Source organism: Onychomys torridus, chromosome 7 (assembly GCF_903995425.1).
Source record: "Onychomys torridus chromosome 7, mOncTor1.1, whole genome shotgun sequence".
NCBI classification, from domain to species: Eukaryota; Metazoa; Chordata; class Mammalia; order Rodentia; family Cricetidae; genus Onychomys; species Onychomys torridus.
This window is the reverse complement of record NC_050449.1, coordinates 69,518,351-69,536,113: the sequence shown is the minus strand read 5'-3', so window position 1 is coordinate 69,536,113 and position 17,763 is coordinate 69,518,351. Positions and strand designations below refer to the sequence as shown.

Here is a 17,763-nt window from a genome sequence, read left to right as displayed (position 1 = left end):
TTATAGTTTCTATATATTTAAATACTGTGGATTTTTTTCTACAGTTGATGTAATTATAAAACACAGCAAACTGGATGCATGGAACAAACATGGGAGGTATTATGTGTTTTCAGGATATGGCATCTTGCCATTGACCACAGCATCTTGGAGCACAGTAAAGTCATTGAAATAGTTAACAGATGTTAGCCGTACTTGAAATATAAAAGTTCTATTGCTAAAAATTATGTAGGGTCAGATGAAAATTTGGCTCTTGGTCCATAACTTAACAAACTTGGCAAATGGAAAGTCGGGATCCAGAGGCAGAAAACACAACATCAGGGCCACACACTCTGCACTGTGTCAAAGCTCGTAAACTACTAACAATATGTACCCTGTGGTAAGGAGGCTTGATGAAGTATTAACACAGTACTCGATACTTAGAGAAATCTGAAGTCAATTTTCACATCTACTAAGGTAAAAACTAAGTGCTTTCTGTAGGAGCAAATGGGCAGGCTTTGTTCACATCCAGAAGGACATCTGCCAGTGTTAATTCCCAGCTTGCAATTCAACTGATGGCTGGTATTGCCTTCCATCTACTTCATGGTCTACCCAGCGATAATCTTTCACAGCATCTCTTCTTTCCCAGTTCCTTTTTTTTTTTTTCTCCAAGACAGGGTTTCTCTGTGTAGCTTTGTGCCTTTCTTAGAACTCAATTGGTAGCCCAGGCTGGCCTCAAACTCATGAAGATCCAGCTGCTTCTGCCTCCCAAATGCTGGGATTAAAGGCGTGCGCCACCACCGCCCGGCTCCGGTTCCTTATTTATTTATTTTTTTTAATTAACTTCCACTTCAGAATGAGTTGGTATTAATGATTCTGCAATGAATTGGAACTGAAATGGATCTTTTAACTCTTAAATCATAAATTCATTCAAGTTGAGCTTTGAAAGTAGCTTGTGCAACTTTAGAGTTTGTGGTTTTATTTAGTGCCTTGCAAATAAAGTCTCCAGCTTCCATCACTTTGTAGAGATTCACACCCTGGCAAGGAAAAGAAAAGACACCGAATGAGATGGGGAATTAGCGTGAAAAAGAAAAATGACAAAGCAAATTCGTTCTTACTCACTAGTAGTTGCTTAGCTGTTTAAAATTATGAAGTATTTTTGATCATTATCAATTCAACATTTATTGCCATAAAATATGTAGACAGTGTTTTAGATTTCTCCACTTTATTAAAACATAATATGGAGAGGACTCCTCCAAATAACAGTATAATTCACAAACATCTCTAATGTTTAAGAAGGACAATGGTAGAATTTGAAAACAGTCCATAAAGTATCAGGAAAGAGGAAATAAAGTAATAATGGATTGGAGACGTTTTTACTTAGAAACTTAATTGGGAAAATAATGTCTTTATTATATATAAAGAAACAAATTGGGTACATTTATATGGATTCTAGGAAAGATGATTGCTTTTTTCTCCTTTTTCTTTTTCTTTCTTTCTTTTTTTAAACAATATACAGCATCAAAATTGTGACATGGTATGAAATAGGGACCGGAAAGTCGGAGAAAATGAGCAGTATTTGTATACAATTTTTTTTATATAATGGCACCTTCTGTGCCTAACATTTTATCTGAAAGGACAAATAAAAGCAGCTGAGGCTTGGGAAAATCCCTGACTGACAGATCCCTGGTGGTGTTAAGGTCAAGTTCAGGGCATAGTCCTCATCTGTGGGCCTTGGAGTAACAACAGTATTTTGCTCAATGCTTTTGTTGTGGCTGGAAGGACACATATATGGGAATGTCCACCATATATTTGCCTTCATGCAGCATCTCACATGCTTTTACATCCTTCTTCAACATGAACTAGAAACAGTGATAACTAACAATTAAAAATTAATCTTTGCCAGTAAACTGCTAGTAGCTATTTTTAGTATGTATGGAAATAGGATTTCCTACTAAAATGGACAAGAATGAAAATTCACAAAGCTTTTCATAACATGTTCATTTTAATTTTTCTTGCTGCAGATATTTCAGAACACTTTGTTTTATTTCTCTTTTTAATAATGGTCAAGAAAATGTTTTGTGAAATGATTCTTTTAAATAGTTTTTATTTTCTTTTACATTATGAACATGGTTTCAGAGTAGCAGCATTCTTTTTGATTTGAGAAATTTGTTTTTGTCATGGAACATCTGAGTCTACATTTTAATTTAAATTTAATAAAATGATGGCTAAACAGTTTCATATGTCTTACATTTCTGAATTAAATCCACCAAGGGTTTGATGGAATATTTCAGTCATTAATGTTCCTCTAAACTTTGTAAGAATTCCATTTCTAACAATTATGCATAGAATATGCTAATATTATCTCAAGAAAGAATTTTGTTTTGACCTTTCTCTATAATTTCATCTAATTAACTGATGTGATTATAAAAAATACTGTATTTAATCAAATCATTTATCAGATGATATATCATGGGGTTTCACATAGATTGCATATTATTTTGTCCTCATGAAGTTTATGTGTATACAGGCAATTACAGACTCATAAATATAAATTTCTGTACTATACATAAGTGCATGGAGAGAGATATGTCCACTTGATTAAAAGGTCCAAGTAACTCATGAGGAAAGAGTAGAAAGAATGTACCAGGGAAGAGGCTGTGAAGGTACAATTCACGGTACATATGGTAACAGGAGGAAGAAGCCACAAGAGGAAGTGTAGGCAAAGAACATCAACACAAAAGACCTAAAAGAAATAGCACACTTTGTGGAAGATGAGGAAGCCATGGTGCATGTGGGTAGCAATGGTCAAACTTGTCCCAGAGAGCATTTGTGATGGAGAAGGTACCAACAGGCCAGAGTGTGTTATACAGTAAGCCTTGTTTTGAAGGAAATACAAGCTCACTGGGAGTTGCTTAAGCAGGAGCATAGTGTTTGTATCCTTGCAGTACAGAAAAAAATCTTGTGGTAGTGATGAACTCAAATGCAAGTCTGGACTCACAATTAGTGCAGGAGATGAACACTCGGCAAAGAGCTAAGGTTCTATGATTATCACTCTTGGTAAGTAACTGGGATGGTAGTTTGTAGTGACTGTAGTGCTCCTCAGTGTTAAAAACCTCCTCAACCCTACCAGTTCTAAGGGTAACATTTGATTTTCTGGAATTTGGCATTGAAACCTAAAGTTACAGGAAACAGTTAACACTGGTTGTTAATTAAACTTAATTCATTCATTTAAGTTCTAAGAAAGGATCCATTTTTCTTCATTTTCAGTCACCACCTTCTAAAACAATGACTAGACCACTGTGAAAGCAAACCAATATTTTTCTACAGAGAAGATAAGTAATAGATTTTGTGGATTATAGACAACAGCTGCCAGTCTTTGGTGCCAAGTAAACTCTCAATGAATATTTATTGAGCATCTGTATGTTACAGACACTGAGTAAGAATAAGCTATAATGATTGCATTTTGACTGTCCAGGAATCTAGAAGAATAAACAATATCTTGATACAACTTTTGGGAGCATGAACAAATAAAAACACAAAATTCCAGGGAAGCAACAAGGTCCTTACAGCTTTGCGTGGTATAGACAGAGTGATGCTAGGAATGGACAGTTGGCGGTACCTCACTTTCTAGATGAAATAAGGCATGAGATAAAAGACCACTCAGAATTACATGAAAGCATAAATAAGGAGAAGCAGTGAAGAACAGAATGGAATAACAGGTGAGCTGGATACCATGGGATAATTGGTGTAATTACGGTGAGACTGGAGAGGAAGGAGGAGAGGGGGGATTTATGTTGTAAGATAACTGATGCTTTTATGGTTTGGGTGTGCAATAATCTCAGAATAGTCTTCTTGCCTTTCATGGTTTCCCATAAAATAGAATCTCCACTATGCTGATAGATTTTGTTACTAAAGAAAAGAAAGAAAGCTCAGAGTTGGTTTCAGCAGAGTTAGCTCACAAGACATACCATTTCAGGTACTTAGAAAGAGGCTGTTCTTGCCACCTGTGTCTTACATCTCACATTCAGTGAAACTTTGTCTTCCACTGACCATTTGCAAAGTGTCAGAAGCCCCAGGCTAACATAATAATCCCAGCCTGACTGAGGATCTTGGCTTCTCTGAAGAGCCATATGAAAACTACAGAGCATTGTAATCACACAGACAGGAGCTCTCACACAGTAAGTGTGCAAAGTCAAAGCAGATAATATATGGAAAATTATCTTAGAGTTCATAAAACTTTAAAATAGGGAATGGGGATGCTATTGGTTTCTGAGCTCTAGTAATAAGCACCTACAAAGTCTCTGAAACCCGTTCACTGTATTTTCCTTCTGTACCTTCCAGCAAATAGCAATGAAGTAAAACTTTGACCTCAGTTGCTTTTTGAGGTTTGAGAAAGTATTCCTGTTTGGACCTGAAAAGAAGGCACAGATATTAAAAAAAATATGTTAAAAGAACTTACTGTATTGAGCCCCATGCCGTTAAGCATATATATCAAGTCCTCGGTGGCTACATTCCCAGAAGCACCTTTTGCATAAGGACAGCCACCTAATCCGGATACAGCGGAGTCCACCACATTGACTCCCATCTGAAAAATAAACCACAACACCTAAGGCATGTGCACGTGTGAAATATGAATCACTCATTTCCATTTAGCCTGTCATGAAGAACCAGCAAGCAAACTTTGAACCTGTTATCTTAACATAGTCGCTGTTCACTTGATACTAGAATAGTCCCTGGGGAACCAGTTCCTTTTCCAACTAAGTTTGTCTCCTAGACCAACAAACACTCTGCTAAAGATCTTTGCAGCTGGGCCAGTCTTACACCAAAATTTATAAGGTAGGGTTTTGTCTGTTTGTTCTCTATAACAGCACAGCTGGTGGAGACAGGGCTTGAAGTAAGGTTAATTCATTTCTGGTTTTGTATATTCTCTAATTTCTTTAAAACATTGCATGAATAACACAAAACATTTGCAATACTACTGCTCAAAATCAAAGTCTCAGAAGACTGGAACTTGTGTATGGTAGTTAGGGATGAAGCTAACATCTGCAGTGGGCTGTGTGGGCTCAATTTATCTATCCAATTTACCCAACACTGTTTTGCACACACAACTCTGTTCCTCTGGAAGCAAGAGGTATTTAAGAGACAAGGTGTTCCTCTCTACCTGTAGCAGTTAATAGTCACTGAGTCCACACTAACTGCTATATATCAGTTTTAATGTTTTGTGTGCATAGCTCACAACTCTCACCAAAACCCACACAAAGATTCTCTCATACTATTCCCACATCATAGGGAGGAACCTCAGGTAGAGCAGGTTCAGAAAATTTGTGCAAGTGCCTGGTCTGGTGGAGAATTCTGTCCCCAGAGAACACCCACTCTGCCTCTATCCACAGCCTCTGGAAGCTGAACATTAGTATAGAGTGAGTGTTTGGACTTGGGGATGCAGAGGACAAAGAGTTTATTTGCTGACACCATGGAAAATAAACGCACAATGATATCAAGGAAAGTCCTGGGTATTGGCTGTTGATAATATAAAAAGGGAGCTGGGTGTGCCATTCGCCTGGAAAAGCTGTCAACTCAATAATAGAGGGGCTGCATAAATACTTAATCAATTCTTTACTCTTTATACTTGGCAACTAATCTGTTTAGTGGAATTTAATGCAACATCCAAAGAGACAGAAGGTTCAATAGCCCTCACTACTGAGTACCCATTAGAATTATCTTATGGTCCCTTAAAAAGTACTATTGGCCAGTGGTGTGTGAGCTGGCTTTTTGGAGACTAGTATGGGGGACACCTTGCACAGCCTAGATGCAGAGGGAGGGCTTGGACCCACCCCAACTGAATGTACCAGGCTCTGCTGACTCCCCACGGGAGGTCTTACCTTTTCAGAGTAAAAGGGACTTGGGGATGGGTTGGGGGAGAAGGTTGGGAGAGGCAGGAAGAGGGAAGAGAGGGAATTTGTCATTAGCATGTAAAATGAATAAAAAATTCTTAATAAATAAATGAAAAGTACTAGTGGCTAGCTCTCCCGCCCAAATTAGTTAAACAATTTGTATACATATATTAAAACATTACATGGTACCCCATAAGCATCAATTTTATGCACCTGTTAAAAATGGAAACAAGAAATAAATTACATTCTTTTACTTCTAAAAAAGTTATTACAGATATTCCTAGTCAAAATTTGGAAGTGGTGATACCAAACATGTAGACAAACAGAAAACAGACTAAGAAGCATTATTTATTTTAATTGTTTATTATAAAGAGGGAATATGTTTAGAGTTCATAACTAAAATCTTATCATTATGTATATTTGAAAATAATGCACAGACCATTTATATTTACTTCAGAGAGATTATCAGCATTAGAGGATGTCCTGTCTCTCATTAAACACAAGCTTGGCTTAGGAGAAGTGCTTAATGGGTGGGTATGCACAAGGACATTCGTGTGTGTGTGTGTGTGTGTGTGTGTGTGTGTGTGTGTGTGTGTGTGTGTTTGGGGGTTGTGTGTGAAGTACACACCACAAGCTTTTGTTACACTACAATAGAAACAAAGTACTTGCCTTTTTATTTCTTTATCTCAGAAGCAATGTCCATCTTGAGATGAACAGCCACATGGTGGCAGTGTAACATTAGAATCCCCAGGTTCACGTCCAGCATTCACAACCCGCTGGGTCCCAGTCAGAGAGGACAGCTAATATGTAAAACAATCCTTCAAGTGAACAACTGTCACACATTTGAAATAAATGTAAGAACAACAAGACGGCAGGATGCGTGAAGCCACAGTTAAAATATTCTTTGTGTGCTTGCTTACTTCTTCTGACGTGAAATATTTATTAACCAAAACTATGATTCCAGTAGCTAAACATAAACTCCCAGCAATCATGGAACTTAGCATTAGAAACAAAAATTAATAAGTTTTGTGTCCTGTGTGCCAAGAGGTAACTTACCAGAATCAAAAGAGGTGCTGGGCCTCAAACACAAAATAAAGCAAAGCAAACAACAAAAACAGTTGAAATGTCCTTACAGCTCCTCATTCTCTCTCTCTCTCTCTCTCTCTCTCTCTCTCTCTCTCTCTCTCTCTCTCTCTCTTTCTCTCTGTCTCTTACTAATCAATAAATCAACCCCATGACTTCAGTTGTGTTTTCCACCTGCTTGAGCTCTGTAGCTCTGTGTAAAATTGGTATTAATTTCCATCTCTAGAAAATAATAAATTGGACATAGATATTATAAGCATATTGGGTCTTTTCTACAACAGAAGGTGAATTCTGAGGCATTCTAATTTTACACAACACTCACATTCTGCAGACATGCCAAGTAAATAAAGGTTATTTTGACATGCTGCTTAGAAATAATCACCAATCAATACATAAGTGTATTTACACAATGGAAATAAAACAAATCCTTTTGAAAAATTTAAAAAGCACCCTATCCTGTTTTCAATATATCCCATGCAGTGTAAGCTTTAGGTATTGACGTTACTAAAGTCTCAGGAACACTTGACATTTTGGCAATGTCAATTTTTTGAAAAATCATCTATTATTTTGCTCTCTAAGAACTTTCTTTGAAAATCTGCAAAGATGTTAGATTTAAAATAGTAGTTTTGATATTTAAAATTATTCCCTTTGGGGAATTTAAAATTACTCAGGGGTAAATGTCCACACAGGATAAAATAACAAAATTGTACTCATTGGGCCAGGAGAGATGGCTCAGTGGTGAAGGTCCTCTTCCAGAGCACCTGAGTTTGGACCCAGGATCCATGTTGGTTGGCTCACAGCTGCCTGTAACTCCAACCCTAATGAACCTGACACCTTTTTCTGACCTTGCAGGTCACAGATGTAACATACATACATATAGACACATTTAAAAAATTAAATTAGAGGTTGGGGATTTAGCTCAGTGGTAGAGCACTTGCCTAGCAAGCGCAAGGCCCTGGGTTCAGTCCTCAGCTCCAAACCAAAAAAAAAAAAAAAAAAAAAAGAAAGAAAAGAAAAAATTAAATTAAAAAAACTTACCATCGTTTTCTGGTAAATTTGACTCCTCATCAGAGCCAGTGTTTTGTCTAGTGAAGGACTGTAGTCACCAGTATTATTGCTTCTATTTACTAAGCCAGGCATCACTAATGGATCACAGCATCCTTTTCAGTAAGCCCAGATCTTGCCAAGAAATACTTCTCAAACAAAAGCTTAAATTGCTACTCCATGTTGAACTATGGTACCCCAGAGGACTCCCATTTGCTATGTAATATACAACTAATGTTGTGTCAAAACCAGTGTATCAGCCATTCTATGTATATTCATGCATGTATGTATCTACATTTGGGAATGAATATGCTCATTACTAAAGCTTTCATATAACAGACCTCGTCTTTGAAACAGTTTCTTAAACCCCTTCCTCTTTTGCTTCAGAAACGAGTTAGGTTATATCATACCTTCACTTGGTATAGTCATATTGAAATAGAAATTAAAGAAGTGTGATTAGGTAGAAAAATGTATAACAAGGAAATTTTCATTTCAATAAGACTGAGAAAATAGCAAAGGTGTTAACAAATATTTATTGAAGCTTATTTTTTCACAGGGATTGTCAGCTTCACAATGGAAAAAGCTCCATAACACCAGTGTGAAGTAACTAATACTACATGTCCATCTGATGGGTGAGAAAACTTGAGGCTCACAGAAGGCAAGTGATATGTACCACTTCACACATGAGATAGACTAAGGAAGGGCCAGTTGTACATTGGGGCTGATAGTACTAGTTCATATTCAACATGAACTAAGTGGCAGATCCTGATGAACACTTTACCCCATCTTTCTGGACTGAAACATTGGTCTGGGATGTGATGTGAGCCGAGAAGGGAGTGCTGACAGGTAAAAAAGCCTCCCTTTTCTTGTGAGACTTCCTTCTCCTTAGCAACGTCATCGAGATGGTCCAGGAAAAACACGCTTGCCCTACTGCTTGTATTTCTAGGAGGACAGCCCAAGAAAATCTCAGAAAATGTTGACACAGATTTATGTTCAAGGCTGGACGTTCTTTCTACCATTTCTTGTAAGAGTAGAAATCAGTTCTTGTGTTAAATGTACAAGGAGAAAATAGTTAATAATTAATGTAATAGAAGCTATCATGGCACAATTAATACTTTCATGGACTATATAAGGGTTTGAATTGATTTTTGAGGAGATAAAAGATAAAACAATAAGACACTCTAGTGTAAATTTACATTTCCAGACTGTATCCAGTCCTCTATAATAATTACATATCACAAGTACTTAGGGCAAATGGGCTTTATTGGTGAATGTTTACTCTGTTCACAACTCTCTTCTTCTGGCAGTACAATAATCACAGAAGTATCCTGATCTATCCCAGCCACTTACTGGATTCAATTCTGTATATGAGTGTTGTCAGTGTTGCCCATTCTCTCCTTTTAAATGTGTGTATATGGATTGTACACCGCAGTGAGCTTCATGGCAATGTCTTCAGACATGTACTAATGCGCTTCGGTCATATTCAACCCCCATCGAACGCTTGCTTCTCCTGCTACATAAGCCTTATCTACTTTACTTCTTCTTGAGTAAATGTTAGTTTTAGTTCTTTGTTTCTTTGTCAGCCAGCCGTGGTTTCTGGATAACATAGTTAATATGAAGCATCTATACCAATGTCCCTTAAACACAAAGGAATTTAATGAGCACTGGTTTCAGTTAAAAGATAAATATAAGGCGGTATCTAAGCTTCCACATCCCTAATTCTTAAATGATGACTAATGTTCAGGTTGCTAGAACATACTTCAGTAGCAAGAGACAAAATTGACATAAAAAACATCTCACATGTCAACACTGAGATGATAGCAAATGCTACTTCCTGACTGTACACTATCTCCTGAAATAAGAACATTTAAGTGTCAAAAATAGTTCGAGGTTCTAGTTCAACTGAGGATTTCTGTGCTCTATGCCAAAAAGAAATTTATCATTTCCCTTATGAACACTAAAAATATGTATTATTTCAAATCCCAAAATGAAAGTTAATGCATAAAAAAGTCTGGATACCCATAATCTTTTGACCTGACTGTGTAAGAATTACAGATCACTGTAGCTCTTCACCTAAACTCTGTTTCATCTTCTTCCAGGATCCAGCTACACATTAGCAAACTGCTATTGTACTTAAATGCATGAGCCTGTGCTTAAGCGGTAGCATGTGAGCAGTGCCAGACATGCCACTTCTCAAACAAGTTTTTTTCCCCCAGAAACTATGTAGTTTTTTTTTCCTTTCAAATAATCAAATGCAATTGACATTGAGGCCCTCAGAAATGGTGAACCACCAGCAAGAAAACACCTGGGGTTCCAAATGATCACAGGAGAATAGGCATCCACATACAAGAAACTTAAGAGTTGGAGAAGCAAGCATTGTTTACACCATTATTCATTTTGATCTATAGCATGATATAAGAATATCAGCTCAGGCACAGTTACTAAGCTCCTAGCGACACTCTGCTGTTTGGCTCATTTCTTTCCATTTCCTACATTCCTTGTTTCCTCCCTTTTGATAATGATTCTTTTGTTAATTGGCTATTTTTATGTTTGTATTTTCTCGAGGAGGGTGACTTAATATTTTGACTTCTAAGTTATTTGTGGATGACTCTATACATGTGTGAAATTGACAAAATTAAAAAGAATAATACCCTATAATACCAACAATACCCTTCTTCAATTATAATTACCTTCTGATAACTGTGTAACAATGGACAGACCTCAGAACAATTTGCTTTTAATTTCTTCTTTGTACTTTCATTTCCCTACTTTTTGCTTTCATTTCCCCACTTTTCACTTCTGCATAGATTATCCCATAATATTTATTCTACTTGTGTGTGAGTGTGTGTGTGTAAGTATCAGTGCTGTTGCTCACAGATACTAGGCCCCTAGAGTTACAGGTGTTACAGGTGACTTAGATGCCATGTGAGTGCTGGGAACCAGACTCTGAGTTAATGCTCTTAACTACTGAACTATCTCTCAGGCCACTGTTAGATCAATTAAAACTCTGAATTTATTTTATCATTCCATTTTGGAGTTGTCTAAAGAATTTGTATAGGATAAGAGTCTTTGTCTTGGTTAAAACTCATTGGGGGGGGGGGGGGGGGGGCAGACCAAAAAGAAAGATGAGTTAGGGAAAGAAAACATTACAACCCAGAATAGAAAAAATTCCCTAAACATTTACAATCCAATGAGAAGTACGACAAATAATTAAGAAAGGCAACAGTGCCATCCACTGTTTTCTGCACTGACAAGCTCTGAAACAAATAATGTCATCATGATGGCAAAAGAGAGCAGAGCTGTCAGCAGATGACAAACACACAGCCTAGTGTTTTATCAATTAGTTCAAGAGGACCAAAACTTTACAGTGGGTAACAGTTAATTCAGAGATTCATAACTAGTCAAGATGCTGAGAAACACAACTATGGAGTGCTCAGCCCTGAAAATAAGACCTACTATAAAAATCACCCTCTTCAAGGCCCAGGGAACATCACAGAAAAGAAGGTGGATGAACGTGCAGCATGATGAAAGTCGGGGGAGGAGTAGTCGGGAAGAAGGAGCTCATGACAGTAGAAGACGGGGACGGGATGGAGATGCCCACAATACCTGGCATACATGTGTGAAACCGTCCAAAATTAAAAGGATAAATAAATAATGAAATAGAAAGAAGCCGAACTTCTCTTTGGTAACCTCTGTCACTTGTGGACATCTGGTATAGCTATTTCACCTCCCTGTTCCCCTCATTGTAAAATGAGGAAGACTGTGTTGAGGAATGTGTGGGTCGCACAGCCCAGCATCTAGCTCTCAGCTATGTGGAAGAGAAGTCAGAAAGATCTGAAGATCCAGACGCAGTGTAGCACTTTAAGGGACAGACAGGGCAGGTGCACGTTGGAATGCACAGAGACAGTGGCTGCAGGCACAAGACAGGCAAGGTCCCAGCGAGGACCGGAAGGCGAGGCTGGCAGGAAGTTCCACCCCAGTCTAGAGGCTGTTTTCGGTTGGTAGCTGCCAGAAGGGGGAAAGTCGGTTTTCTTAGTGATGCTGGGTTTATCGAAAGCAGGCTCTAGGCTCAGGTAAACCTCAAGTTGGTTGGCCAGGGACTAAAGACAGGGGATAGTTTAGGAATGGGAAAGAATATGATTAAATAAATAAATGAATGAATGAATGAATGAATGAATGAATGATGAATGATGAATGAATGGATGAATGAATAAACTGTATGAAATTCTCATAGAGTGAATAAAAGCATTTGAAAATTAAATAAAAATCTATATGATATGGCTACCAGTAGAGCACATGTTATACACAAGAGTCATAGAAGAAGCCGCCACCTCTGAATGGAAGGAAGAAAGAGTATAGACGGCATTTAAGTGAGAAGCCATAGGGCAGATCTAATTAAAAGTAAAGAATGGTGCTATACAAAGAAAAAAATAACAGAGTTCTTACGCCCAGTGACATAAGATGAACAGGAAGATGAGGTGGTAAATTAATAGAGAAAACTATTCTTTGAGGTACTGTGGGGCAGACAGATAAAATTTCAGAGCTATAGTAAAGGAACGAGGTGCTGGATCTTTTGAGAAAAATAAGTGACCAACCTTGTCCAAAACATAATACTTGAGTTCACGCGCTCAAAGGACAGAAACGACTGATCGTCACATTCCGGCTCTCTGACACTAGCTCTCAGCCTAGCTTTCCTCTCACAATACTCCGTTAAGTTTGTGCAAAGCTGGGGGTGGCGTGAGTGGCATAATGAAGTGCAAGGAAAGAGGACAGATCTGGGTAACTGTAAATAGCTCCCACAGTGGCAGAGGCTGCTGCATGCTTTTATAATAATCTTTTTTAAAAATCACAGGGTTTTGGCTGATGAACTGATGCTAAGTGAGTTGAGCTCCTCTAGGAAGTCACAGGGTTCACACGGATTTCATCTACGAGCTGATTCAGAACAGGCCTTCTTTCTGGACTGTTTCCGGTAAGAGGTAAATAACTCCCAGTTCTGAAGCAGATGCTGAAGTGAGGCCCCTAACACTAACGCTAAAGCCAATGCCAATAAACATAAGCAAAGGACGGAGCAACAAAGACAGGAACTGATTAAAGGAGGAAAGAACTGGAAATGCAGGGTTTGGGATCGAGGGTAAACAGTGCTACCCATATTGACAAACCGGAGAGGGTAGGGAGGTTATGCAGGGCAGCTGCCCGGAAGAAGTCAGTCAAAGCGGCAAGCAATACATCAGCTTGAACGTCACTCTTCTGCGCCTCCCTAAATGCCACGATACCTAGACTAGAATGAGTTATCTTGAAAAGTATTTAAAGTATAACTGATGAAGTAATTACAGAAATACAATATATGCACACTCCCAAGGGCAAGTGTGTCTGCACATGGGGCAATGGGTTGATCCAATTCACCATACAGCATCACATATTTGAGAACAGAAAAAAATATTATATTTTTATTTTATTTTATTCATCACCTGTCTTTTTCCCCATGAACCATATTTCCTTAGACACACATTTTCATCAAAATGGTGTTTTGGAAACTGCTGTGTGTGTGTGTGTGTGTGTGTGTGTGTGTGTGTGTGTGTGTGTATGATGTGGACTGAAGTTGATCATCTTCAGTTGGAGCTGTCATATGTTCCACCTCAGATCTGGAACAGAGGCAAAGAAATAATCCATTTTTGAGATCTCTCATGTAAGAACTATAGGCAAGCACTGTTTCTGAGAACACTGGTAACCTCAGAACTTCAATCCTTAGGAAATAAAAGTAGATATAAACTACAATTAATTATACAGGAAATAAAGTGGGTTGTGAGCAAAACAGCATATGCAGGAAATGTGATGTTATCAATGTGTGAGACAGTTGTGCATATTTTCTAGGAAAGACTGAGATATAGAGGAAGACTTTTAGCCACATAATTTAAGATGCTTATGTGGTCAAGAAAATATTCTGTATAATAAGAATACAGAGGAAAATGCACATTTTGGTTGATTGTGAAGTATCACCCTAGCCACCTAATTCTTCTCAGATGTTAGTACTGAAATACTGACCTCTCCATTGCTGAAATGCCAAGACAATCTAAACCTTATAGAAAGAATTACTTCCGTCATGAATGAGGTCATCAACTTTGAAAACAGACTTTCTACAAATACTGACCTTAGTTTGCTCAATTAGTTACTTCTCTATTGCTGTGATAAATACCATGACCAACTTGGGAGGAAATGGTTTGTTTGACTGACATATCCCCTCTCACAGTCTACTGAGGGAAGCTGAGGCATGAACTCAAGGCAGGAACCGGAGGGAAGGAACTGAAGTGGAGCCAAAGAGGAATGTGGCTTGCTTGTTCCTCAAGTGGAGCTCAGCTTGATTATCATACAACACAGGATACTTGCCTGGGGGTGGCACTTCCCACAATGAGCGGAGCTCTCCCACATCAATCATTAATCGAAAATACCCACAAGGCAATTTGATGGAGGCATTTTCTCAAGGGGAGATCCTCTTCCCAGACAACTCTAGATTGTATCAAGTTGACAAAAACCACTGGCACACCCAGGAACATCTAATTTAGTAATTAAGTCACAAAATATGACGTCAAATACAATTCGAACATTAAAAGCTTCTGCTGTTAAAACTTAGGACAACAGAATTACTCTGGTGTATCTCTTCCTCAAGACCTGAACATACAGTGGACCGATTCTAAACAAAGACGTAATGGCTCCAGGCAAAGGCTCCACGTATACAAAACGCTAGACAGCATACAACCACAATATCCAATGCTGAAAGACAAAATTAAGTCCTCTGCATACAAGTAGCATTAGACAACTGAGCAGATCATTCTTATCTGTATTTAGAAATATACATGCATATACATATATGTATATAACAGCAATTAATGACAAAAGACATGAATCTGAAGGAGAGTGGGAAGACATACACAGGAGGGTTTGGAGGGAGGAAATGATGTAATTATATTATAATCTCAAAAAAGTTAAAGAAAAATAATAATAAAGAATAAAGTTATTAAAACCATTGAGTAAAAAGAAAAAAAAAAAAAAACCCTTGCTGAAGATTGTGACTTGAGACAGTAAAGTCCATGTGTTTTTGTCAAGGCTACCAAATACCTCTACATTTAAAAAGCTTCAAGGCAATGTCTAATATCTTTTTTAATTATGTAACTTTAATCCCTTTAAAGAATTAAAATCCAAGATTCCTTTAGTTAACAATGAAAATATAAGCAGACACAAACCTTTAGGTCTCAGTAACACATAGCTACCCGTTCATATTTGCCTTATTGGCTTGACCAGTTTCACAAAAAGAAAAATCACGTCTGGAGTATACAGGAAAATACCCTAAATATCACATATGGACAAGACCAGGCTGATACATATCTGGGCAAGAATACAAACTAAGTGTCTCAGTGTTATATAGAAGAACAGGCACAATGCTTTCTGTACTTCAAACTCCCAAAGAACAGGCCCAATTGGCCCCAAGAGTTCCTCCTTGTTCATTCTTTTCTCTATTCCAAGGGAACTGGCCGACCTTAGCAAGCTGCATTCCCACAGGTTCTCAGGTCAGCTTGGGTCCTTCTGAAATTAGTCAAAAGAAGGCTTTTATAGAATGAAAAAGCCTGGGCATTGTCTCCTTCAGTACTATGGGTGGCGGCTTCCGTAAAGCTCTAAGATTTAAAATACCTGATGTGGATTCTGAACTCGCTGAGCATGATTCCAGTTCCTTTCTTGAAACAACAGTATATCCTGTATTTGCCAGGATATAATGAGATAAAATTTCACTGATTTTTTTCTTTTTTTTTTCTTTTTAATTGAAAATAGATTCTTCAGGCTGGATGGCAGACCCAGTCAGAGTATCTGGAGAACCCCGCTGGACTGCAACTAACTTCTTCCAGACCCTGTAACCAACCCCTTTACTGGCTATAAGTTACCCCCAAATAAACCTCCTTTTTACTAAAAAAGAAAATATATTCTTTTTCATACAATACATCCAGACCATAGTTTCCCCTCCTTCAACTCCTTCTATCTCTTCCCCACATCCCCTCTCCCCCAGGTCCACCTTCACTCCATTTCCCTTCATGAATGAACAGGTCTCCAAGAGACAGCAACCAAATCAAACAGGACAAAACAAGATACAGTAAGACAAGGCAAAAGCCCTCACATCAAGACTGGACAAAGCAAACCAGGCAAAAGAAAACCACAAACTTCAGTGGCCCTGTCCTTGGGGGGGACCAGAACCTCATTCTCTCTTATCTCCTTTCCCAGGTTTCTGTTCTTCCTTTATCATCTCTTTTCTCCATGTTTGATGACTTCTACATTTCCCACACAGAAGTCAGAGTTTTATATAACAAAAGTGCTCTATCTTTTATGCTCCAGAGAGAAAACTCCTGGCAAAATACTCTCTTTGAACCCATCTTGAATCCTGCATGCCAGTTACTGAAGGCAATGCACTAATGTAGAAGGCCTAAGTGTGCTGAACCACATCTGCCTTTTTAGCTAGGAATTACAGAGAAATGGAGAAAGAGTGTCATATGTAGAATCTCAACACAGGCTCATGGTTAAGGTAGTGAAGGAAGATCTTTCTATAAAAGAGACTATTCTAAGCAATAAATATTTGCTATATACATTTTTATCTCAATATATTCAATATAAAGTTCATCACCAGAAATAAATTAATGTCTCAGGTATCTCAGTGACTCTTGCTTTTTAAGATTAAGACAGTACTTAATAATTGATAATTATGAACATTGATTCTACTACTAAATAGACAATTTGAGTTCCTACCTCATGGGCAGTGGTAGCAAATATAGAACACATAATATGTTCTGTCAATATGACTAATACTATAGTGAAGGAGAAAATTCTTCAAACAGATGTCTTAGAGTTTCTACTGCTGTTGTAATATAGCACAACCAAAAGTACCTTGGGGAGGAAATTGTTTATTTCTTACAGTCCTCAGAGGTCACACTCCATCACCGAGGAAAGTCAAGGCAGACACTGGAGGCAGACACTGAAACTGAATCCATGCAGGAATGCTGCTTACTGGCTGGCTCCTATGGCTTCCTCAGTCCAGGGGTGGCACTGCCCACAGTGGGCTTAGCCCTTCCACATCAAGAATTAATTTTTCAAAAGCAACAAAGACTTGCCTCCAGGCCAGTCTTATGGAGGCATTTTCTCAGTTCAGTGTCCCTCTCCCCAGCTATGTTAAGTTTGTGTCAAGATGACATAGAATGACACAAGAACTAAGTAACCAGGTGATAAAATGATCCTGGGAACCGTTTGACAAAGACGAGCTGCTAGTGGAGAGTCTGTCAAGGGTTACTTCTCAGCTGAAGAAGTGTTTGAGCTGATCTCTGAATAAAACAGAAAGATGAACTGCTAACTGATCGGAAATAATAGTGCCACTACTAAAATGAACAAAGTCAGAACAAGCGTTTCAGAGAGGAAACGTTTGGTGTGCTTAGAGTGTAATAAGAAAACACTTGTGCCTGGAATCGGGCTGAGTGAGGGAGGGTCAGCAATTATAACTCAGACACACGACAGAATCTGAATCTGAATCTGAATCTCGTGGGGGGAAAAACATTTATTAATCAAGTTAGTATCATTTGTGCATCAGCTTCGAGCTCCAGCTCACAAGTGTTTCATCAATAAGAATAAAAAAGTATCATTGTGAATCATGCTTTCTTTCACACCACAAAGGAGTTTTCCCTTTGATAGGTCACACTGTTCTGAATAAGTAAGACACAGTTACCAGGGAACTGAAGAG

The 17,763-nt window shown here is 38.2% G+C and overlaps 1 protein-coding gene across 3 annotated transcripts in view; it reads right to left on the bottom strand.

Moving 5' to 3' along the window:
- Positions 1-773: 773 nt before the first annotated feature.
- The window catches only part of Hmgcll1 (3-hydroxymethyl-3-methylglutaryl-CoA lyase like 1), a 119,365-nt gene continuing 102,375 nt past the window's right edge, over positions 774-17,763 (bottom strand). For 2 of the 3 annotated variants that reach the window (XM_036192721.1, XM_036192723.1), the window contains 2 exons: positions 4,439-4,564; positions 774-1,013 (listed from right to left, as the gene is read on the bottom strand). In XM_036192721.1, coding sequence (XP_036048614.1) covers positions 903-1,013; positions 4,439-4,564 — 237 coding nt within the window. In that variant the 3' untranslated portion in view covers positions 774-902. Of the gene's footprint in view, positions 1,014-4,438; positions 4,565-5,949; positions 6,671-17,763 lie in introns of those variants that run through there. The other variant, XM_036192722.1, reaches the window with a different exon arrangement.